This window comes from Symsagittifera roscoffensis, chromosome 2, assembly GCF_963678635.1.
Source record: "Symsagittifera roscoffensis chromosome 2, txSymRosc1.1, whole genome shotgun sequence".
Classification (NCBI taxonomy): Eukaryota; Metazoa; Xenacoelomorpha; order Acoela; family Convolutidae; genus Symsagittifera; species Symsagittifera roscoffensis.
Window position 1 is genome coordinate 85,442,660 of NC_087063.1, and position 25,732 is coordinate 85,468,391.

Consider the following 25,732-nt stretch of genomic DNA (forward strand, 5'->3'; position numbering starts at 1 on the left):
AGTACCCACCAATAAGTGATTCAACTGATTATGTTAAACTAGTTGTTAACCCGAAAAAAGTCTACATTCAATTTGATAACGCTTGCCAATCGCAAGCGTAAAGACTATGGCCGGAACATTCTGTGATACTTGCACAATAACCGGCTATCTTGGTTAATTAATGTACATGGTCAACTTTTGTTTCCGAACTTGGCGCCTAGCTGACATCAAATGCTGTTACACGTATAAATAAAAAAGTTTCTTTCAGTTGTTTTTCTACTTCGGTTAACACATTCCTGCTCAATGCATTCTCACCTCTTTTCACATAGCAATGGTATATTGCATACCAAATAAGGTTCTGTATCTGGCCATTTTCAGTTCTACAACTTGGCAAGGCTTACCAGCTATCAAAAATGAGTTATTTTGATAGAAAAACAGCGAAAAGAGAAGAACACATGCGCGCTGCTTACCATTACTTTATACACGTGAACAGCAACATCCAATGCATAAAATGCTTACCACGTAAAACCACATTAGACATTTATATGAACGCATTAGTCCCTACTGTCACAAAAAAAACGTTTAATTGTACCAAATAGCACAACTCTAAACACAATATACTTGTCCTTATAGCTGCTAGTTTTCAATTAGCTATTTCCTGACTGGAAACTTAACAAATTAAGTTGCTATATTCTGCTAGTTATCTTCCAACATCAATGAAGAATTGTAGATAAACAAGGTAAGCCAAATATATTTTTAAACTCATAATTCTTTTCCTAGGCAAAACAGGCAATTTTTGTGTGAAAGCTACTACACATACCACTTACGCATATTTATAAGGCAACAGTCATCCGCAGCGCAACAATGCAAAATGTTAAAAATTTAATAAAGCTTTAATCGAAAAAACGCCATTTTTAGCCTAGTTTATTTTTTATTAAGACTCATCGAGTCAAACAATGTGGAAAAAAGAGCCAGGAATAAGAGCTTCACACTTAGGCAACAATGCTTTCGTGTAAATCGGCACCACTATCTATAAGGAAGCAGCTCTGAATATGAAGATTAATTTGATTCATGTTTAGTCTTAAACTATGAGGTAGCAGTTTGTTTGAGGATAAAAATTGCATGAATTGTTTATCCTCAGACTGAATGACCTGTCCAGTCATTTAAAAAGTACGAAAAATTAGCATTGCAAGCTACCAAATAGACAGTAAGATGGAAATAACTAAGTGGAAAAAAAACTTGAAACAACAATCAACAAATTTTTTCGAAATACAAAAAACTCTATCTCAGAAAAACAGACAAGAAATACCACTTTTGGTATTAAACAAGCTTTTCATTTTTCCAGATAGAGCGTTTATTAAGCCAGCAAAACGTGGTTAGACATCCTTTGATTCGAAAAAAAATGCCAAAGAAAATTAATGTCAAGAAAAAATGAAAAAACACAAGCACGATCATTAAACAAGCTTTTAGTATTTCCCGAGCGTTCACTAAGCCAACAACACGTGGTTTAGACCCCATTTAATCCGTAAAGAAAAAAGCCAAAAGCAACTGTTGTCTTAAGAAAGATTCTGAGCGGTTAAAAAGTTGTACTTTTCTTTTAATATTTATATTGCCAACTGACCTGATTTATTCACAACAAGAATAATCATTTTTCATCCATTACCGATGCAAAAAGTCAACTAAACCGACAAAACAGGAGCCGAAATCATTGAGGCATAAAAAATTTCGAAGCGAATAGAAAGCATAAGAAACCGGAAAATATACCAGTCAGGGATACTTAAATTAAAAAACTACAGCAGTTAACCAGCGACACTTGAGACTACACTGAAAACTGCTTACAGCGCACATCAATGTGGTGTGGCAACTAAGCCGACAACCTATAGTTCGAAAATTCAATTTTGCCGGAACAAAAATCAATTTCAGACACTGAAAAAAACACGATCCGGTCGAGAATCGAAAACCATAGAGTGCAAAAGCCTAGTTGGAAGGGGCCTGGAAGTTGCTAAAAAAACTGTAATAAAGCATCATCAATTTCAATTACAAATGCGTACACAGCGGCGAAGCTGAGCTTCGCAGCACTTGCAATACAAAACAAGCAAGCCGCTAAGTCGGAAAAGCTAGATATACAAAATGAATAAGGCTAATTTTAAAAAATACCAACACAATAGAATAAAAAATTAGCATTGGAACAACTTTACCAAGCGGTAACAAAGCCGAAAACACCTTAGCAGAAACCATTTAAGCCGAAAAAAATCAGCTAGACTTAAGACATAAGAAGTAAACAAGTCTCCCTCGCCCTCAAAACACACAGACACAAAAACTTAATTTGCTCATAGTATGAAAAAATATTAGGACACTAAGCCGATATAATATAGTCCGAAACCTATTAAGCCGAAAAAGGAAAAAATCTGAAAAAAAATCAAAAAAAGTTATTAAGTCCCCCTCACCCTCAAAACTTACACACGCACATACAAGTTTTTTCACAAGAAAAAAACCCAAAAAATTTGGCTGCAATTTTTTCGCTTGTGAGGCCATTAAGACGCAATATGAGGCCATTAAACCGATATAATATAAGCCAAAACCTATCAAGCTGAAAAAAAAAATTAAAAAAACCGAAAAAATGTCATCACAATCTATAATTTCTATTAGGAATTTATAGCATTTTGTAAAATTTAGAGGGCCGCTTAGAAATCACGCTTTCCTTGAATCAAATAAAAAAACGGACACTATGCCGGTAAAATACAAGCCGAAATAATTTGGGCAGAATAATGTTTTTAAGCGATTAAAAAAACAAAAAAAAGAGAAAATGTACAAAGGGAAGGTTATTAAAAAATTAAAAAGCCGAAAAAAAAGAAAACAATTCAACAAGGTAGCAACTAGGCCGACAAAACACAAGCAGACAATTGATAGGCCAATAATTTTTTACGGAGACGCAAAAAAATGAAATTTTTACGAATTGAATTACCAGTACTAATTTTGGTAACTTCCCAAATGGCAAAATAAGAAATTTTTCCCAAAGTGCATAAACTTCAAGTTTTCATGGTAATTCAAACGTTTTCTATCCATTTCTAATTCTAACGTTTTGTCTCTAACGTAATTGCTTCCAAACAAATGCTAAGCGACAACTTTGTCGCAAAAATTCAACACTAGAAACTTTTCAATAGCCACAAGCTTATGCTTTTCGCTTTTGATAAAAATGTCTCAAGATAAAAATGTCAATCAACATTTGAATTGACAGTTGGATTAAATTTCTCACATGGTTCACGAAAAAATTTTTCGAATTTTTTTAATGCAGCTGTTGCATGAAATTTATACCACTTGGAAAATTTTTCATTTCTATGCCATTTGGGAATGATGCCATTTGAGACGTAATCCTAATTTTGACCAGTCTGTGAACAAAATTATTTACGGGAAAAAAGTCTTGTGCCCGCTTGCAAAACTCGCAAGGTTAAAAAAAAGTTGTTTATAAGAAAAAACTCTAGTTCCCGATTACAAAACACTTGTTCTCGTAAGTCTATGTAAGAGGAGCCACAAATAAACAATGATCCGCAAACTAAAATTGCTACAACATTCTCTAAGAAACCAAAACTTCTGAAAATTTTAAAATTTCATCATTTTTCAATTAATATCGATTTTATCATATTGAGAAACCTTGAAACTTCTTCTTACTCAAATGAAAAAAGCCAGGTTGCTAATCAAGGTGAGGCGCTTCACAGTGTTTGCATTACCTCACAAACATGGCATCAAAATCTAGCGTAATGAATTAAAAAAATAAGCCACAAAATTAATCACAGAGGTGAAGCAGAGCTTCGCAAACACTTGAAAGAACACCAACAAAAAACAGCTCTGCCAAGTAAAACAAGAAAAGGTAGAAATAAACCTCGAATTAGCAAAAAGTCGGCTACGTGTAGGGTTCGAATCTGCGACCTACTGCAATCAAGAGATTTTGAGTCTCACGCACTATCCCCTCAGCCACGCAAGCTTAACAACCGACAAACACTAGTCACGAAAAAAACAGCTACATATGCTAATAAATTGCCAATACCATTCAGCAAAAGTGGCACCAAATACAAAGAGACACAACTTTGCAAGTAATAATTTTGAATAAAACAAACTGAGATTAACTTTGCATGTAAAAAAAGTCGCAAAGCATAAAGCCACATTAGGTATAAATTATGTATTTGAAAAAATTGCGAGATATTTTGAGTTGGAAAATATCGAGTTTTCATTGTTGTGATGTTGTTTGAAACAAATAGCTTTTTATCGGTTCATTTGATGAATTAAAAACGCATCAACTGTGTTAATTTACTACTATTCGAATGTCAAAGCACTTGCTATCAAAAAGCTGTAAACGTGCGCCAAAAATGGCACCAATACTTGAGATTTAGGCTAGAAAAAAAGAAGGTTCGTACTGACACACAAGCTTCGCAAGTAAAAAGAAAAGTATTTGAGGAAAGTGTAAAAACGCTATATCCGCTCATGAGTTTTCAGATTTTTGAACTCCCTCCGGAAAAACAAAGAGGTAACAGAAGTTATAACCAGCTTTTGAACATGAACAACTGAATATGACCCGGGCAAAGTTAACAGCACTGGACGATTCAACAAGCTCCCACTCTTCGTGGATTTAAACACTATCCCGGGCATAAATATAATCATTTATTGAAGATAATTCCGCTAGATCTCAGCATAATTTGTTTAAAAACAAATTCAAACTTAATTTGGCAGAAATAACTTTAAGAATGTTTTTTAACGCCCAGGATTCATTTAAACTTCAAACAAACCAGGAGATTGATGAGACGTCCTGAGCCGAAATCAGACTCTATTAACGTTGGCCGTGCAATATTCAGCCTTTGGGAGCTTCATTTCCAAAAGACTTTTGACCCTTTTTTTGGACTTGTTTTTCTGCCCGCCAATAGTGAGATTAACACGAACAAGTGTTATTCTGGTCTTCTGATTGAGCCCTTAATTTCAGATTTAGCGAGGTCGTTATGAAGAAAAAGAGTAGTCCAAGCAAAACGACCAAAATGTCAAAAATTGGGCTTTCCCCACGTCCACTTTGGTTTCCCTACCGAAATATGTGAAGTAGCTACTTACACAGGGGAGTCCCATAAGCTTTTTTTCTATTGAATTATGAACCTACAATTTTGCAGTCGGGTTTTCAAAAAGATGATGTATGGTCGAAAGGGTCAAAATTGAAAAAAATGGCTTTTAGTCCATAGTGGTGCCCCTTTCAGCCCATAATTAAGGAGTAGCTGTTTATGCCGAGAGGTTCCTTACAATCTGTTTTCCATTGAACCCTTAAGCTCAGATTTGGCAGGGTTGTTTACAAAAAGATGTATATACGAAAAAGGTGAACATGTCAAAACATTGCACTCTTACCATGTTCATAGCAGTTTCTTTTCAACACCATAACTAGGGATTAGCCGCTTATGCCGGGGATATCTTTGCAACCCGTTTTTTTCCCATTGAACCCATCAACTCAGATTTCGCAGGGCTGTGTTCGAGAAAATATATATCCGAAAAACGGTCAAAATGTCAAAAGATGGACTCATACAAGTCGATAGCTGTTTTTCTACTACTAATTTCAGAAATGGCAGGTTCGGTTTGGAGAAAATGGTTAAAACCAAAAAGCATCAAACTCTTTTAGGATTGAACCCTAACACAGCCACAGGAACTGAAATTTTCCATTAAATATCGTTTAGTTGCAAAAATTATAAAACTTAGTAAATTGAAAAAACCCTACACCATACATTTTCATAAAACCTGTTTTTATCAAAACATAATACTTATTTTTGTCATGAGTTCATGAAGTTGTATACATTCAAAGCGGAATTTTTTACTGGAAAAACACAACCTTTACAAGTAAAAACAAGGATACGCGGTTACTGTTCAAATACCACAGAATGTTCCGACCATAGTCTCAAAAATTTCTAACCGGTTTTTCTCGACAATGGTAAATTTCTTTGGAATTTTTAAATAGGGTTCGAATCACGACTGCAAGGGCTTTGATATGATATATCACTCATTGCAGTCCGATGATTATTTGTGGTACCTGATTTTGCGTTGAAAAGAAAAACACCCGAATGCAAGGTTACGCCCCATTTTCAATGGTCGGAACAACAAGGATGAAAGAATTTAAATTGGTGTGATGAAAGAATCTGAATGAAAAACGAAATAGTGGCTAAACGGCAAAAATTCATCAGCATTAATAAAAGCGTTGGAATATTTTGCCGAGCGTCCACCAAGCCGACATTAAATTTGTAACCGCCAATTGAGTCGAAAATGAAAAAGAACACAAATTAATTGTCACAAAAAGGAACTTGAGCAGTAGCTTCAAATGACAAAAAAATTGAGAACTGGGTCAATAGATAATTTTTTTTATTCTGTTGGGAAACCTGAACATTTAAATCCACTTTCGGAACAAGAAGTCGATCATGCTTTTCGTGAACTTTACACTATTGCTGCCCGCTAGTAGAGCTTACTTTCCTTTAAAGAAAGGAAGTAACCTGAACTGAAACAGAAATAAAAAGTCAAACCGCTAACAAAAATACATATGGTTGTGAATAATTTAGGAACTTTTTATTGAAAAACAAGCAAAAAAACATCAAGACTTATATATGATTCTTCGCTTCGTTCATTCTCCTACTAAAATTTTTTTAAAAACGATCAAAAACCAAGTTAGTAAAACGACAAAATTGAGGACGACTGTCAAGTATAGAAAAAAGTTAAAACCATTATAACATTTTATGCTTAGGAAAATCAGCACATCAAAAAAAACAAGCAGACAAAAGAACGTCTCGACAATTCAATTTTTCAGTTTCAAACATAATGAAAAAAAATGTCTGACCGGGAATCGAACCCCAGATCTTAGGGTGCAAAGCAACGGCATTACCTCTATATCAAGTGCGAAGGAGCCTATCCGTTGTTGAGGTTCACTAAAAAACAAACTCATTTTCTCACAAGTTTACAAAATATAGAGCCTCTTTGAGGACTTTAAGTACAATTTTGATAGAAAGACAACGGGTCCAAAATTTAAAAAACAAAAAGAATCCTTCAGTTCAACTTCTCAAACAATTACTTCGAACCGTACAAAAAACTTCAGCGCAAGAGCGAGAAATTTCAATCTTTTTTTTTACCAATAACAATTCCAAGCTTTCAAATGTTTTTACCATATACTTCTAAAAAAACAAAGAAAAAAACCATCAAGACAGTGCTCGTTTCGTTTATTGAATTTTACAATTTTAAAAAAAATTATCGAAACCCGAGTTTGTAAATTAACAAAAAAACCGGACAATAAACAATTAGAATAAAAATTGATTACTTCAGGGAAAGTCCATGCTTTGAAAATTAGGTTCTTACAAGTTTAAAAGATAGACAGCTTTTTAGGACTTAAATCAATTTTTATCACATCCCAAAACATAAAATATTAATTAAGAACTCTTCAGTTCAATTTCTACGAAAAAACAACCGTAAAAACCACTTCAAAAACAACGACAAATAGCAAGAGCGAGAAAACGCTTGCATTTTTTTCACTTATAGCTAACTATCGCATTTTTGCCGAGCGTCCACCAAGCCGACATTAAATCTGTAACCGCCAATTGAGTCGAAAATAAAAAAGAACACAAATTAATTGTCACAAAAAGGAATTTGAGCAGTAGCTTCAAATGACAAAAAAATTGAGAAAACTGGATAAATAGATAATTTTTTTTATTCTGTTGGGAAACCTGAACATTTAAATCCACTTTCGGAACCAGAAGTCGATCATGCTTTTCGTGAACTTTACACTATTGCTGCCCGCTAGTAGAGCTTACTTTCCTTTAAAGAAAGGAAGTAACCTGAACTGAAACAGAAATAAAAAGTCAAACCGCTAACAAAAATACATATGGTTGTGAATAATTTAGGAACTTTTTATTGAAAAACAAGCAAAAAAACATCAAGACTTATATATGATTCTTCGCTTCGTTCATTCTCCTACTAAAAATTTTTAAAAACGATCAAAAACCAAGTTAGTAAAACGACAAAATTGAGGACGACTGTCAAGTATAGAAAAAAGTTAAAACCATTATAACATTTTATGCTTAGGAAAATCAGCACATCAAAAAAACAAGCAGACAAAAGAACGTCTCGACAATTCAATTTTTCAGTTTCAAACATAATGAAAAAAAATGTCTGACCGGGAATCGAACCCCAGATCTTAGGGTGCAAAGCAACGGCATTACCTCTATATCAAGTGCGAAGGAGCCTATCCGTTGTTGAGGTTCACTATAAAACAAGCTCATTTTCTCACAAGTTTACAAAACATAGAGCCTCTTTGAGGACTTTAAGTACAATTTTGATAGCAAGACAACGGGTCCAAAATTTAAAAAACAAAAAGAATCCTTCAGTGCAACTTCTACAACAACTACTTCGAACCGTACAAAAAACTTCAGCGCAAGAGCGAGAAATTTCAATCCTTTTTTTTACCAATAACAATTCCAAGCTTTCAAATGTTTTTACCATATACTTCTAAAAAAAACAAAGAAAAAAACCATCAAGACTGCTCGTTTCGTTTATTGAATTTTACAATTTTAAAAAAAATTATCGAAACCCGAGTTTGTAAATTAACAAAAAAACCGGACAATAAACAATTAGAATAAAAATTGATTACTTCAGGAAAAGTCCATGCTTTGAAAATTAGGTTCTTACAAGTTTAAAAGATAGACAGCTTTTTAGGACTTAAATCAATTTTTATCACATCCCAAAACATAAAATATTAATTAAGAACTCTTCAGTTCAACTTCTACGAAAAAACAACCGTAAAAACCACTTCAAAAACAACGACAAATAGCAAGAGCGAGAAAACGCTTCCATTTTTTTCACTTATAGCTAACTATCGCATTTTTTTTAATGTTCTTGCAATGCACTGCTGCTCTTTTCATATTGCTACTGTTTTTGAGCTTCGCTTAGTAGATGAAAAACAGATTGATAGCTCTCCAAACTAAATTGGCTGGCATACAAATAAACACAAACTTGGTAGTAATAGTAGTACTTAAGGAAACAACGTTGTGTTATGACTGATACAGAAAAGTAAGAGAACAGAAAGTATAAGAAAAAGAGCAAGTTAATTGTTGATGTGGTGTTGTGTTGTGTTGTGTTGGTTTTCTAGCTCAGTTGGGTGCAGATGTTACTGCAGATGTTTTGTTGAATAATATGGTTGACTGACTATGGAGACTACTTCTAGTAAGTTGCATGTAATAATAAACAAGGAGAGTTACTTGACACTGAAAAGGTGGAGCAATGTTAGCTGTTGGTGTTTGGCCGATTTAATGTAACACTAAGGGTCAACTGAAGCAACGAAAGGAGAGGAGAGGAGAGGGAAGGAGAGGGAAGGAAGGGAACGGTAAGGAGTATGAGGGAAGAAGAACAAGTATGAGTCAGTCATCATTATATCTGCTCAGTTAGTCATCAATGCACAATGAAATATTAAAGCCAAGGTACGCTCGAGATGTTCACACATGTTTCTTCCACCCATTGTTAACACTCATCATCGTCGCATATCCAATCCAAATATACACTACATTTAACAGGCAAACATGGAAACCAAATCACATCTGCCACATACACTTCTCGTCTCTTGTTTCATTTCATTCGCTCCCAAATCACTTTTTACAGCCAGAATAGTTTATAAAATAAAAGCAGACACACCTCACAACGAGACCAACTTCTGCTCTTTTCTCCTGTACGCTCCACATGTGACTTGCTTGGGTTGCTCATTTGAAAACATGACAATAATTCTGAGATGTGATTGCTAGCAATTATTCCAAATATGATAGCTGACTGAACACTTATGAGGTGTTTTTGGGCCGTACAAGAGAAAAGAGCGCAGCCACCTTGGAGTGATGATTGGTTTGGGAGGCAGGCAGACATTGTGTGAGTGTGACTGTTTGAGGAACTACATAAATCATAAGTACTTATACTGCAGTTGTTGTGTGTGGGTTTGTTCCATCATAAGAGATAGCGGATAGCGACAGCTGATATAGAATTGGTGGCAAGACACAGTACATTATTGCAGAAGAGAACAGTAGTTCAGTTTAGTTTAGTTTATCACCCCACACTTCTCTTCTCTCTTATCTATCTATGCACGTAGATAGAATAGAGTAGAAGGCTAAGGATGCATGGCCGATTGATTGAATGATTGATTGTGTGATATCGAGTGATATCCAATTGTGATGTCATCATCTCTACCATGTTTGAACAGAACACTACACCATACTTGCTACCATCCATCATTCATCATTTCAATCCACTGTTTCAGTTAGCAACAAGAAACAAATTAACAGACATAAGCAAACATTTAACAATGAACTAGGTAGCAAATATGCGTTGTATTCCTTTCAAATCAAACTTTACTATACTTCTTAGGTAGTTTTTGCAGCATATTTTCCTTGGGAATTTTGAATTCCCTGTATTTAAAAACATTCAAAACGAAATCACTCATCAGCTGTTGAAAGTTGGCACAGAGCAGCCTCATCATTAAAACGAGAGAAAAATACACTCAAAATACACACTAAATAATGCCTTAAATAGTGATAAACAACAAATAACTAAGATTCTAGCGGGTAAATAAATAGCAAACAAATGACCCATAATCAGTTGCTAGTTCGGATATTAAACAAATTCTATTTTCTTCCTGCTTGCTGCGCATTTGGCCCGGTGGTACAACTTAAGCCTTCGTTTCTTCGCTTTTCTTCTCAGCATCGGCCTCGTTCCTTTCCATTTTGGCGCTCTTAGCCGACGGCTCCCCATCACCTTTCTCGGGCTCCTCGCAATTTTTCTCTTCTTCGCGTTTCTTTTCCTCTACTTTCTCCTCCGCTTTTTCTCCTGCCTCTTCGGCTTCGGGTTTCTTCTCGGCTTCAACTTCGCCATTCTCTTCGTGTTTTCCATCCCCGTTCGCATGTTTTGCATCCCCGTTCGCGTGCTTTGCGTCACCGTTAGCGTGTTTTGCGTCACCGTTAGCGTGTTTTGCGTCACCGTTAGCGTGTTTAGCGTCACCGTTTTCGGCAACAAGGCCGTTTTCTTTTTTCTCGGACTCGGCGGTGGCGGCGTCAGCAGGGGCGGCAACTGGAGCCGATGTCTCCTCAGGTGTCATTTTAGTTGCCACTTTGGCGGCCACTTCCGGTTCGGCCACGGCAGCCACAGTGGTTTGTGCGGATTCGGTTGAAGACATGATTAAAAGTTGTGGATTGATTGTTCGATTTGATTGCAGAGATAACAATTGAAAAGAAGCGGTTTTGATGACAGTCGTCCAAAGTCTGCAGCGGATTAAATCCAAACAAAAACTGAAAAGAAAGAGAGATTTTAAAAGACTGGCCGTCGGGTGAACGGATGAGCTGAATAAATGTAATAATATTTTGCACGTTTAATTTTTCTCAAGTCAACAATTGTTCCTGAAAAGGTGGTTGTGAGGTTTGTTTTGAGTTACTAAAGCGACTATTATCTAGACTGCTTTTCAAAGTTGAATTTGAATTCAGTTTGTGTTGAATTCAGTTTTTCATAAGCAGCAGCAGCAGCAGCCAACAAATGACTTATTTTCGTTAGCTAGCTGAAGGGTAAAGTGGAAGAACAACAAATGCAACCTTAGATTACTTCTCGGCGGCCAAGAGTGAAATAGAGCAAACTAGATCGGAAAATCACCAACAAGTTCTACAAAGGAGAGAGAGAGAGTTTAGAGAACGAATATTCTACTGCCACCACTTTCTCAATCAGTCCAATTCATTTTGTACTTAAATGCCTGATCGAGTTCAAAGTTTTTATGGGCCAGGTAAAAACACGTGAGCAAACATAAATATTTGCAGTCAACCACTTACAACCAACTGGCTCTCTCTTATACTTGAAGCATTTCGCCTTTCTTGTGTACCTTTTGGGTTCTCTGCTACCAATAGTGCAATATTCAATTTAAAGATCCAGCCATTTTTAATTGCACTTAATACATACATGCTGTTGGGGCGAGGTGAGGTGAGGTGAGGTTTGCGAAGAGGCGAACTTGATAAACTAGTTTGGGGAATTAGTTCTCGTCTATTTTTATCCCCGCTGTAGACAATTTCGAATGGTAAAACAGACACTAAACTGCCACTCAACCAAATAGCTGTTGGAAACAGAAACCCATAAAAGAGTGAAGCATAAACTATCTGCGCGCCCGCATGCACAGAAACTGTTCAGTATATGTTGAGGGAAAGAAATGGAACGAGTATGAAAGTGAAATGAAGAACTGCCGCCTGTGAAATGTTCTCCGAATTTTGAGAAAGGACAAATAACTCAAACTGAAAGAGCAATTTGCTCATAAGATTTTCTAACTGGTAATGTGTGTTTCAGAAAGGTCAAAGAACTGAAGATCTGCAACACTAACGAACGACTACACAATTCCAACTCAAACGTGTTTGTCCAACTGAGCAAAGTCCAGCCCACTTCGAAAGCACACAACATGAATTAAGAGTTACTATTTAACTTACAATGGGCAAGACTGATTTGAACTACAGGCAGCCGAGTTACTTTGAACAGCTGAAGAAAAAGGAGAAGGCCAGACGCATTTCTCAAGAGGGCAACTCCAGTTTCAACGCCAGCTGGATGTCTCCCCCCGATGACTGCCACACAATGACGTCATCATCATCCGCCTCTGAGGGAAGAGACAAGCAGTCACCCACATCTATTGCTCAAGTGTAAGAATAAGCTTTGAAATAAGGTACAATTAAACCCTTTTTTTGTGCTGCAAAAACTTGATTTGTCTCATACTTCAGTTATCGTTATTAAGGCTAACTGAATTAATTGAAATACACCTCCGCACATGAGTAAAGTCGGATCCTTTTTGGCCATTGTTCCATTTGTAGTACTTTTCGGTAAAGTTCGCCACGGGATGGGCACCAGAACTTTTTTGAAATCTTCTTCGAGAATGGTCCTATACACTGTGAATGAGTATAGTCCAGCATTCACGTGAATTAAGCAAACATTACACTGTTTGGTTGCACATGGAATATGACCGCAATCTAACTGAAAATTTAACGCACCATAACCAAAAAACACGACAGACAACATTTCAGAACTTCAAAACAACTGGGCGTTTTTTTTATATCGCCGCTGTCGCACAATTCTGAACAAATATCACCGCTATTAGATGAAAACGTGGCTTACTTCTCTCTAAGGACGATATATGAGCTAAATTCAGCAAGGCAAAAACGCCAGCCCATGTATGTTACCTTGACTCAACATTCATCAATTCCCACTTGATTCGCTTTCATTACAAATTGACTTAAAATGAAACAATTCTGAAGTCACCTTGTGATCTGAATGGAAGAAAACATTCTGATAGACCTTGAAGAGTAGTGAAATAGTTGTTCCATTTCAGAACAGACCTCTCTCAGATCACTCAGCGACACGTGGACGCCTCGTGGGCTGTAGCCAAAGAGTCCTGCAAAGTCAACCCCAAATACATCAGACGACAACTTCACACGAGAGGGGGCGGAAGAGCAACTGCACCACCCAAAAGAGTAGGCTGGAAGACCGTTCGGCTGTTCGTCTCATCCACCTTCCACGATTTCCAGGCGGAGCGAGACCTGCTGGTGAAGAAAGTGTTTCCCGATCTGAAGGCATGGTGCTTCGAGCAGAAGATTCACTTGGTGGAAATTGATCTGAGGTAGCAGTATTTTCTGAATACTTGGAGGCTCAAAAATGGAAATGGACACAGTATTCTGGTTAAGACAAAATCACAACTAATTTAGCTTAGCGGTTTAAGAAAAATGTAATTGAAATATTAAAAGTGAGGATTGAAAACTGTGTTGATGGGATGTAGTGTTGAAACAGTTGAGTTGGGCGGGCGGGCGGACATGAAGTAAGAGGTATGGTAACAGAGTGTAGCTGTTCTGTTCTGTTCTGTTGTCTGTTCAGATGGGGAGTGCCACAGGGTGCGGATGCGGAGGTGGCTCTGCGTACGTGTCTGGGGGAGATAGAGAGGTGCTACAGTGACAATGGACTGCCCTTCTTCCTCAACATGCAGAGCGAGAGGGTCGGATGGCTCCCTCTCCCCTCACAGGTGCCCCAGTCAATCAGGCGAGTTTCATCTATACATGTGCTTATATGCTTGCACTCTGTCAATCGACAAAAGCACTATAATTTAGAACAAAATGAGAAAACTCTTTTGCCAACACGATTTCTCAAAAACAAAAAGCAACAACTTACCAGCTGTTCAGATATTCGCGGAGAACCGTTCCGTTGCTGTGCTCCTAATTAAGATTTACATGCAATTTGTTGGCTACTTTTTTGGGCTGAGTAAATGGATCATGGGCCTCGAACATCCTACTTTTCAAATGAGAGGAGGAACACATGTAACCACTTCATGCCGTTTCCATTATGTACATGCCTCAAAAGCTGCTTCAAAACGAAAAACTTGAAGTTTTTAAATCGGTCAATCAATAAACAGAGAATAATGAACAATTCAAGAACCCTGGAATGGTGCCGAATGGTGAAATTCAATAAAAAACAATTGAGAAAACCTTTTCTAACGTGAGCAGCCATTTGTTACTTTAGAAGCTCGATTGTTTCTCGATGATTTCTGAGACCTGCAAGTAGTTTAACATGCGAATGACTCTTCTTATAAACTTGTGAGACTTGTGCTATAATTTAGGGATGAGTTCGACTGGGTAGATGGTCTGAGCATCACGGAGATGGAGGTGCTACAGGGAGCGATCAGGTCCAGAAACCCCAATGCATTCTTCCTCATCAGACATCCCTCCTTCCTGCAGACAGTGCCACAGGACAAGCGCAAGTACTATCAGGTACCAACTACACACCACACTCACACCCACAAATATATACTCACACACTCACTCACACAAATATATACACACACACTCACACACAAATATATACACACACACTCACACACAAATATATACACACACAAACAAACAAACACACACACACACTTACTCTCACACACACACACACACCACATATAGTTAAATACTCTGAGGTATCACACCAAGTTTTTACTGTTCATAAAGGCTCAAAGGATCCGGTTCCATTTTCATAGAAAGTTAATGGACAACTTTGGATTTGAAATTTTGACAGCGAAACAAACAAACGAACAAACATCCCTTGCTAACATTCCTAACCTAAATAAGAAGCTGACCTGATTTAAAGTTTGTAATGAACTGAGCTGACTGTTGCTACTTCATGCAGGAAGGACTGCATATCTCCAGTTACAAGAGTATCAAATTCAGAGAAGTGCTGGACTCCCTGTTCGGTCAGAACCAGAAGGTTAACTACTATGCCAGGTATGACGGGGAGGACGCCATGGGATATCCACAGCTGACAGGCTACGAGGATCTCCTCGCTCAACAAGTCCTCGACTTCTTCAAGATGCGCATCATGGCACACTACCCCATGGGTAAGCAATAGACAACTTCCTTTTCATTACCAATCCCTCTTTCATACTTCAGAAGGGCAGAAAAAGCCTCGCTGAAGGAGCTTGCAAACTCAAACTATATTGGACACAATTTTGTTCCTGTCTGTTTCGAATAATTCAAATGGGAGAATAAGTAAGCTTGAGAGAGAAGGAGCAAGTGAGGGACAAGTGATTGAAGTTTGTTTTTACAGGAGTGGGTGACTCGGTGGAACAAGTTAACGAGTGGGAGAAGCTGACAGACATGCACGAGACATTCATGCACAGCGAGGCGGGCGAGATTGGGAAACTGCCCGTGTGGGACAAGCAGATAGCAGACTTGATTCAATACGTGGCAGACGAAGCCACAGAAGTGCCCTACCTACTCCAGGCTAAGTCTGGATCGGGCAAGAGCTCCTGTCTGTCTACCTTCATCACCAGGGTCCGCAAGTCTTTTCCAGACGCCAAGGTGTTCTGTCACTTTGTGGGAGCAGTTCCAGGGTCAATCAACTACAAGCAACTAGTGAGAGTAGTTTAATGTCTACTAGAGCAAAAAAAAAGCTTTCTTTGTCGTTTGAAAAAACTTTTTTTCTTAAAATTTTTTTGATAAATTTTCAAAAAATGCAACAAAATTCCAGCAAAAATCCTGTCACTCTATATGCTACCCTATGGACTTAAGAAACGGCATTCAGAAAGTTGTGGGAATGCCTTTCCTAGTGAGAAGCTAAAATTTTGGTTTGAAGAAGCTGAATCTTCATTAGAGTCCGTGCTACGCGAACTAAGTCGACAAAAATAATCAGACAGGCAGTCTTCTGAAAAAGCAGAAAAATTTCAGTTTGCGAATTTAAACAGGTCCCGGTCGACGTGACAAGCATGCGCGTTAAACACTACGCCAAATACGCTGAATGGTTAATTGAAATTGAACTTAAAACAAAGCAAGTTGAAACACGTGCAACAATTTCTCGTGCTAAATCTTTTGCAAAAAAAATCAGGTACCCGGTTTCAACACCTTAGCTTATCGCAAATATAAACCACACGCGCGTAAAACTGAATTAAAAATAGAATTTTTCAAATTTTCAAAGAATAGTTTTTTCGATATGGCCTTTATCTTGACTTGTGAGAATTCCTATGAAATATCTTTTCGGGAGTACAAATCACGACTGAAACCGGCTTTAATATGACTAAACGGGATTTAATAAATCAATGACTTGAAGATTTTTAAGGAGAAAAATGCTTTACTGTAGTTACAGCCCGAATAGAAAATTTTGAACAATATCTGAGGGTTAAATACCAGGAAAATCAGAATCATTCAGAGCACAAACAATTGCTACAAAAATTTCAATACAGGCGAAGCTGCACTTTGGAAACACATGCAAAAAAAACCGACAAAAGCAGCCCTAAAATGTGAAATATGGAACCAGTTCTAAACTAGAATTTATAATTGGTTATAAATATAATTCTCTAATTCTATAAAATATTCTTAACTAACCCATCATATTCCATAACTATCATTTACACTTATTTGTAAGAGCTGAAACTACTTGTAGTTTCAGCACCAGAGCAATTTGAATAAAACTTAGAATACAGTTGTTCTCCTTCTGGCAACTAACTCGCATAAACCAATATACACTAGATCTATTGAGACTAGGAGATATAAGAGTAAGATTAAGATCGGTATTAGACTAAGAAGTTGCACGAATCTATCCGGCCAAAAATAAGATAGCGTGACGAGCAGACGGTGTACCTTATCTGAAATTACTCTATGAGTACAGTCAATAGTACATAACTCAAATAAAAGAAATAGGTGATGGAAATTTTTTTTGCTATGTGTCGAATTCGAACCTCCAACCTGTGTAATTTAAGCTTAACGATAGGCAAACCCTAGCCACAACAAAAGCAGAGAACAAATGCTTTGAAACTTTTAATGCTTCAGATCGTAATTATAGCAAAGTGCCACCAAATGAGCAGTGTTATTTGCGAGTTAGGTTGGAAAGAAAAGTAGAGTCATACTAATATACTACGCTGGCTAGTGTAATGATCGATACCCTGAAAAAGAAGTTTGACGTGCCAGGTTATGCGTGAAAAGCCAGAGCTTTTCATGCCTTAATATTGTATTTGTTTAGGTGAAGCGGATTGCTCACTTCTTGGGTGAGAGAGTGGATGGAGTGGATGACTTGAATGTAGTGGTGCAGTCTGTCTGTAGGAAGCTCTCATCACACAGGGCAGAGAGACTAGTGATTGTGATAGATGCATACAACCAACTCACAGATCCATCTACCACCTGGCTACCATACCCACTGTCCCCCATGGTCAAGGTAAGCAAGTCTAGGTCCACCTTTGTCATGTCATGCTACTCTAAATCTATTTATATCACGCCAGAACACCATTTAGTTTTTCATTCATCGCCGCTGCAATATTTTCATTCCCGCAATATTCTTTGGCCAATAAGCAGAACTTGAATAGGGGCGAATCAGGAGATGGACTTGATGAGAGACGTGGAGACTAATGACGGATCCTGTTTGTTTCTGTCAACTGTCTGTTTGTTTATGTTCTCTTCTCTTCTCTTCTCAGGTGGTAATCACAGCCAGACCGGAGAGTGAAGTGACAGAGTTGATGCAGAAGCAGTACCCAAAGCCCCTGCTGACCAAACAACTCATACCCATGGACGAAGAGGGCAAGCGGGAGATGGTCTCCTCTATTCTGGGCAACTATAACAAGCAACTGGACCCGAAACAGATGGACCTCCTTCTCAGCAAACACTCCTCCTCCAGCTACTACTGGTCAGAACACAACAAAATACGATACAACACAATACATAGAAGCTCTCTTGTAACAGTTACCACGACAAGCCTATCACCACAATCAATGCTCACATTTTGTCACTCGCCACGATTAAACAAATAATCAAAAAAAAAAAAACATTTTTCAAAGATAAAAACACTGAACGCAAAAATTACAAATAAGTGCCACAGAAAATAACGTGCCGAAATTCAGAAACAACTCCCAATTAGATGAAAATAACCCAATTACATCAAGAATTATCACTTATGAATATTATTTGCAACGGTAAAATAGCTAGATCAAAACAAAAAAAAACATAAAAAAACCGCCAACAAAAGAAACAAAAACTCCAACAAAGGAAATTTCGAAAAACTTCAGCCAGAAAGGACCTCACTGCCGTACACAACTTGCTGCCACATTCCTGTGCAAACAAAACAGTCAATCTTGCAAAAAAATCTGGAATAGTATCATTTTTTGACATTGAAACAATACGTTAAACTATCAACTTCAATCGATTTCAAAAGAAATTGCCGAAATCTAAAACACACACTTTTAGAACAAAAAATCGGAACCCCCAAAAAAATCAGAAAAATGCATCTCAATACAACATAAAAAAAACTTTGCAAAAAATAGATTCCAGCAGAAAAATTCAAATAAGTTATAATTTTGACGCCTACAAAAACCAGAAAACCATGAACTATATTTACCCTCATGCAAATGAAGAAAAAAGTATTAGAAAAATCTATCAAAAAATTACAGAAATAATTACCCGGCAAGTAAGCCGACAAAAAAAACAACCCACATCTAGAAAAATTTTCAGCTGTAAAACAATTATGAATTCAGTCGTTGAAGCCAGCTGTTGAATTACAGCTGTTGGACGTGCAAGTTCGGTAGAAATCATTTGGATATGACCACAGATTTCAGTTATCCTGTGGACAAAGTTGTTTGCGGGAAAAAAGTCTAGTGCCGAATTGTAATACCCTTGCTTACCCAAAACTAGATTGAGCCGAAAATAAAAAATGTCAGAAGAAATTATTGTGATGAAAAATGAACCACCAACTAACTTAATTATTTTCAAACACAATAACCAACTTTCGCCCTTCAAATTACACAACATGTATTGACTAAGTCGAAAAATCATTTAGGTCGAAGAACGCTTTAAAGCGGAAAAAAATAGAAGGAAAATATATAAAGCAAGGGCTAGTAAATTTACAAAATACAGAGGAGTAAATCAATAATAGTTGTAAGTACTAGAGTCAAAAAACATTACTTCCAGATCAAGCGAAATCAGTGATGATGCATTTAAGTCGACAAAATAGAAGCAGACAAACCCAGTCCGACACTTAAGGTTTTCCAGGAAAAAATTCCATTTGCATACATATTGGAAAAAAGGTCCGGTCGGAAGTCAAACCCCAGACCTTTAGCTGCAAATTGGGAAGGAGTCTTGAAGTTGTTAAAATAATGAATCAAGTTCAATTTCTCACAGATTGTGAGAAAAGTGATCAACCGCACACGCGCCGACCCAGCCCCCCCCCCCCCCCAAAACACCCCAAATCAACCGGGATCAACCGTACATCCCAAATCGATTTAGGGGGGAGAAAATATGGATTTTTCATAAGTAAGCTAACTTTGAGTATAGCCAAGACTCGTTCCAAATTAACCGTATTACTACACAAAAATGAATTAAAACTTTAATTTGGGTAATTAGCAGCATACAAATGCAATCATGCATAAAAATGTAGAAACCAATTTTATTTGCGCGTTTGTATGAAATCATATTTTATACAGAATCATTTTTCAGAATTAATGCATGCTCGGGTAGGGCATTCTACGGTAGGTCACTTAGGGGGGGGGGGGGGGATTGTAGGGTTGATCCGAGAAAAGCTGTTTAGGAAAAGCTCTCGCAAGTTGAATATAAACAAATCAACCGGGATCAACCGTACACCCCAAATCGATTTAGGGGGGAGAAAATATGGATTTTTCATAAGTAAGCTAACTTTGAGTATAGCCAAGACTCGTTCCAAATTAACCGTATTACTACACAAAGATGAATTAAAACTTTAATTTGGGTAATTAACAGCATACAAATGCAATCATGCATAAAAATGTAGAAACCAATTTTATTTGCGCGTTTGTATGAAATCATATTTTATACAGAATCATTTTTCAGAATTAATACATGCTCGGGTAGGGCATTCTACGGTAGGTCACTTAGGGGGGGGGGATTGTAGGGTTGATCCGAGAAAAGCTGTTTAGGAAAAGCTCTCGCAAGTTGAATATAAACAAGCAACAGAGAAGTACTCAAAATGCAAACATACTCAAAGTATGTCTGTTAATTGATGAAATGACAGAGTCGACGAAAGAGATGATCGATAGAAGAAGTGGTGATTCTGTTACACATGTTGCTGACTTGAAAAAACAAAGTCCACTAAAAGGAAACCAGAAGTTTAAACCGCACACGCAAAAGATGCTTTGATAGCTATTTTTGGGCCCACAAACGCGTTGACAAATGAATGATAAAATGCATTTGCTTTCAGGCTCTCACTAGCATGCGAAGAGCTACGAATCTATGGCCACTTCTCCAAACTGACGGAGAAGATTGAGAAGCTGCCGGATGACCTGGTTGACCTTCAGTGCGAGATCCTCAAACGACTGGAAGATGAGCAACCTCAGGAGGAGCTGTTGGTTGCAGCACTCTGTCTTTTACTCGTCAGCCAATCCGGTATCTCCAAATATGACCTAGATTACATTGTTTACAGAATGTAATTCATTGCATCATGATAAGAAAGCTTGCAACTTGTCTCATTTTGCAGGCTTACTTGAAATTGAGCTACTGGAGCTGTTAGCAGAACCTCCAAACTTGTTGCCCAAGTCACTCAGGGAAGGTCGCTATGCGGACAAGCTGCCTTACAAGGTTTGGTCAGAGATCATGCGCGATTTAAGAAACTTCGTCAAGTCGATGGGCGATCCAAGTGAAGGGAGACTGAAAATATACCACGCCACATTCGGCAAAGCAGTTGAGAAGTTCTACTTTGACCGACTTGGAGAGACAGCTGCTAAACAAAACTACGCTTGGTTTCACCAGAAGCTAGCCAACTACTTCAAGGCTCACTCTACATTCGAGAGACGCACCGAAGAGTACCCTTATCACTTGGCTTCGCTACACCGAACAGACGAGCTAGCGCAATTCTTGTGTAGCTGGGACACCATCAACAGTTACTACCAGCCCAGGTAAGCTCTACAGCTATTTTTCCATTTTTACGAAAGGCGTTCAGAAACAGCTGCCAAATAAATGCTTTTAAAGGTTCTCAAAACATTTATCTCACTTGTGGAGCGCTGTGGACTCTGAATACAGTGAGATGTCTAGACTATACGTACAGAAAACTGAAGACGCCATTAGAAACGTCAACTCGGAACATAAAATCGCAGCTGCTGATTTGCTGAAGCTAGCTGACATATGCTATCAGAACGGGAGATACCCTGGATGCAACGAAATCATAGCCAAAATTGAAAACGCTTCGACTTCAATTTCACAACTACTAATTCTCGATGACATTCAGTCATTCACAGCGGAACTGAAGTATATTCAAGCTAAGAGCATCGAAAAATCTGCCCAAGTCAAGGTTATAAATCTACATCAAATCAATGTTTTGAATGCATATTATTATTATTATTATTATTATAGATTTAGCAACAGAGTTGCAAGGGGTTTTCCCCTAAGTAAGTCGATTGGAAATGAGTCTACAGTTGTTCCGGGTACAGTCACAGTAGAGTTTCCAGGTACATGAGTTGTCAGGATTGAAATATTGGTCAAAGTAGCGCCACATCCATTTGAGACAGCGACTCTTAAACCCGTCACTGTTGAAGACGTCAATGATAGGCGGTGCTAGAGAAATTAAGCGTGCAGTTCTGAACCAGAAGTTGTGTTCACATTGTCTTCTCCTTGGCCGAGTCACCTGGAACGAAGCGGACCGACAGCTTCTGGTAGACAATGGTGATATTACATCAGAAAAATCATAATCATAACGACCAGTTAAAATTTTGTTGTAAAGCAGTAAGTCATTAAGCTGAATAAAGAAAGGCAAAGGTAAGATATTAAGAAATTTCAAAGCGTCTTTGTAATTCGTGCCTGGTGTTATCCATCGGCATACCTTTCTTTGAAAGCCTTCAATTCGCTTCATTCCTGTAACGTTAAGACCGAATGCACTCGAGCTATAAAGCAGCTTGGGAAGAATCATACTCTTGTAGATGTTCAGCTTACTGAATACCGGCAAGAAAGGTGAGCTACGTTTCACCATTTGGAAAACTCGCATGGCACTATTAATTATAGTAGTAATGTGGAGTGTCCAGTCGAGGTTACTTGTTATGACTAACCCCAAATCTTTATGTACAAGAGCAGGAGGAATAACATTATCATCAAAATAAATACCACTATAGGAGCCACTGAACAATAAATGAGAGCATTTCTGTAAATTAAATGCTCTCATACTTTCAATAACGTATATTAATGAAATTTTGCTAGGACGTGTTGGCCAAGGCGCACTCGGACACTGAGGAGGAATCTGACGAAGTGATAAAAGCGCTGATGGACGCACTGGACTCTATGAACAAACTGGACTCAGTTCACTTCAAGCGGAAATCGGCTGAGCTGGAAAACCGAATTGGGATGTTCTACATGACGAAACTATTTGCGCTTGAAAACTCCAGTCACAAAATGGATGAGCATGACGAGGCAAATTTTCGAGAGCGAGCGATAGAATGGGTGAACCGCGCTCAGAAAAGCTACAGGCTCATCGAAGACCAAATAGGTAAGTTAAGCTTAGTTTTTTTTTTCTAGAAACGAATAATTGAAAAATTATGAAGTTAAAGAAAAGGCGTGACTTTTAGGAATCGCGGATACGTTCACTTCACTTGGTGTTTGCTCAAAAGAACGCTGTGAAAAAATAAGAAACTACGAAACAGCCGAAGAGATCATTGGCTCTGAGGGTGGAGCTGCGGAAGAAGCGGCGATAGGTCGCCTATATATGAATCTGGGAATCTACTACGAACTAGACGGCTCATCCATCGATGACGCTGTGGAATACTATGAAAAGTACCTCGATAACTCCTTACGTCTATTTGGTATTTATCATCCTGAGACGAAGCGGGCACAACACGCTGTAGCCAAACTGAGCAGAGATTAAAGTTACATAAACAAAAATATGTAAACTAAATTTTATTAGTAAAAAGAGCAGGCCCAATTTGAATCCAAATACATTGAAAACGCGGTTACTTTATTTCAATTTAAAAAATCGACAAGATAATGGTTTTAGGAGCGACAGACACAGATTTTAGTTAAAGTTTAAAATTCCAAGGAAGTTGCAAGCTATAGTGATATTTTGCTTTATGATCCCTTTTGCAAATGGAATTTTGAATAAAAAATTGATAGGGTAAAGCGCGTGCAAGTTTTGGAGTTAATAACAAATTGTTGGCAATATATTTTCGGTCAACAAATCTGAACAAAGTTAATTAACCTTAAAAAGCTTGACGTCAAATTTCGGTACTACTATGATAGAGTGGTCCCTCGAAAAAGCAACTATGATAGACAGGTCCGCATGCATATTGCATGTTATAATTTTGAAAACTAGTTGGTTTATAAATTATTCGTTTCAAAAATCTTGCAAAATATGTTCAGCCAAAAACTTTTCAGATTGAAAATTTTAATCACTATTGTTTATATATTGAAATTTGCTCGCTTTACTTTATTTTATGGTTTAACAACCATATGATTGGGTTGACTTATTTGCCATCAAAACCCACTATTGGCGGTTTTTTTTAGATTTTTAACTTTAAAATGGTTAGGGGGAGGTTTTATAAGATAACAAAACATAAAACTTATGAAAATATACTGCGACATCTTTCTGAAGGGCTCTATTATAATTATTAAAAGATTTGAGAGCTCTAGGTGTCTTATTCTCAAGGGACCTGGTTATTGTCAAGGGACCACTCTATCATAGTAGTACCCAAATTTCATCTTATTAATGATTTCTACGCGTAAAAACGGTTTCCGAAAACTAATTAACCTAAACTGCTATACATAAACAAAATTGTCTTTTTATGATGGTTTATGATGTCTGTAAATCATTTTATAGCAATTTTAACATTTCACATTTTATTATTTTTGCGTTAACTATAGTTTTTGACCGATTAAATTGCTCAAGGTCACCGATATTGCCAATAATTGCCCATTAATTATATTGATCAAAGTGAAAACTTCTGACTGACAGCCCGTGGAAAATGAAGATAGGTATTTTCGGAACCTTTTTTCTACGCTTGATTTAATCTAATTCAAAACTTTCAACTGGTTTATACATTTTTGAATTGTCAAGTTAAAAATAAGCACTCAATTGAGCATTCAAACAAGGCAGAACAAATCCCGGAGGGTCAGAACTTTAAAAAACTTTCGGAGTAAAGCGATCTAAAAACCTCAAAAACGGAAAAAGAAACTAAAACGCTGACTACTAAAAATATTCGAACTGCAGGCTTGGCTATATCAATCTCTCTGACGCGAACTGTGACACCAGTCACTCGAATGATGATAACGAGCAAGGCTTGTTGTTGATATGAATCTTCAGCAACTCCTCCGAAAGTCTAGATGTTGTGCCAACGTCCAACCAAAACGGTTACGTTAGTGTTAGTACTAGAGTTGGCAATGTACTAGTACCACCTAAAACCGGTACCGTACGTACTAGTACATGTACTGGTACCACAAAAAGGACTTCGTTCAGACTAAAAAAAAAACTTTTTCGAATAACTTTGTTCGGAATCGTCACTTGGATAATTTATTTTATCAAAGAGTACCTTACTCATTGCCAAATTTAGTAGTTTTTTCATAGTTTTGCGAGTTATTTGCCAAATTTTGAGATCTCGCGAAACTTCAAATAATTTTTTGAGCTAAATGTTGAAATAACCCTGAGATTATATGAGCAAATCAATCCTCCAGAAATATGCCGCAAAACTATGAAAAAACCAATAAATTTGGCAGTGAGTAAGGTATACTTTAAATTCAATGGTTTGTTGTATGTACAAAAAGACGGCTTTGTGCCAGTCGGTCATATTTGAAAGTTTAATGTTGAAATAGCCCTGAGGAGATTATATGAGCGAATCAATCCTCCAGAAATATGCCGCAAAACTATGGAAAAACTGATAAATTTGGCAGTGAGTAGGGTATACTTTAAATGCAATGTTTGTGGTATGTACAAAAAGACGGCTTTAGGCCAGTCGGTCATATTTGGAAGTTTGCCCTTGAGCAACGCTTTAGACTTAATTTTGGGGCGAAATGAAATTTTTTCAAAAATTCGAATTGAGCATGTCATGCTCAATTTTCTTCCGATAATCAAAAAGATCAGAAAGAATTCAGAAAAACCGAACTACAATCGCGGGAAAGTAGTTGAAAGGCAGCGGCAAAATGCTGTTCGCAATTTCCAGACATAAGATCGTACGAGAGTAGAGCTTTCTTATCCTTAACAGAAGGCAGAGTGATCGCAAGCAGAGAAGAAAACAAATAAGAAGTGGACCAGA

At 37.4% G+C, this 25,732-nt stretch overlaps 3 protein-coding genes across 3 annotated transcripts in view; 2 read left to right on the forward strand and 1 right to left on the reverse strand.

The window, feature by feature from the left end:
- Positions 1-25,732, forward strand: part of LOC134840728 (uncharacterized) — a 486,809-nt gene that overhangs the window by 268,513 nt on the left and 192,564 nt on the right. The gene's annotated exons all lie outside the window — the stretch shown is intronic.
- LOC134840726 (TPR repeat-containing protein DDB_G0287407-like) lies at positions 418-23,479 on the forward strand. Its single transcript, XM_063856729.1, has 14 exons — positions 418-718; positions 12,331-12,674; positions 13,358-13,645; positions 13,897-14,058; positions 14,633-14,783; positions 15,190-15,397; positions 15,607-15,914; positions 17,515-17,706; positions 17,963-18,171; positions 20,710-20,894; positions 20,986-21,403; positions 21,477-21,795; positions 22,695-22,980; positions 23,060-23,479. Exons 2-14 carry the CDS (start codon positions 12,469-12,471, stop codon positions 23,353-23,355), a joined length of 3,228 nt encoding a protein of 1,075 aa, XP_063712799.1. The 5' UTR covers positions 418-718; positions 12,331-12,468; the 3' UTR covers positions 23,356-23,479.
- LOC134840038 (chromo domain-containing protein cec-1-like) lies at positions 10,682-11,185 on the reverse strand. Its single transcript, XM_063855666.1, has one exon. It carries the CDS (start codon positions 11,183-11,185, stop codon positions 10,682-10,684), a length of 504 nt encoding a protein of 167 aa, XP_063711736.1.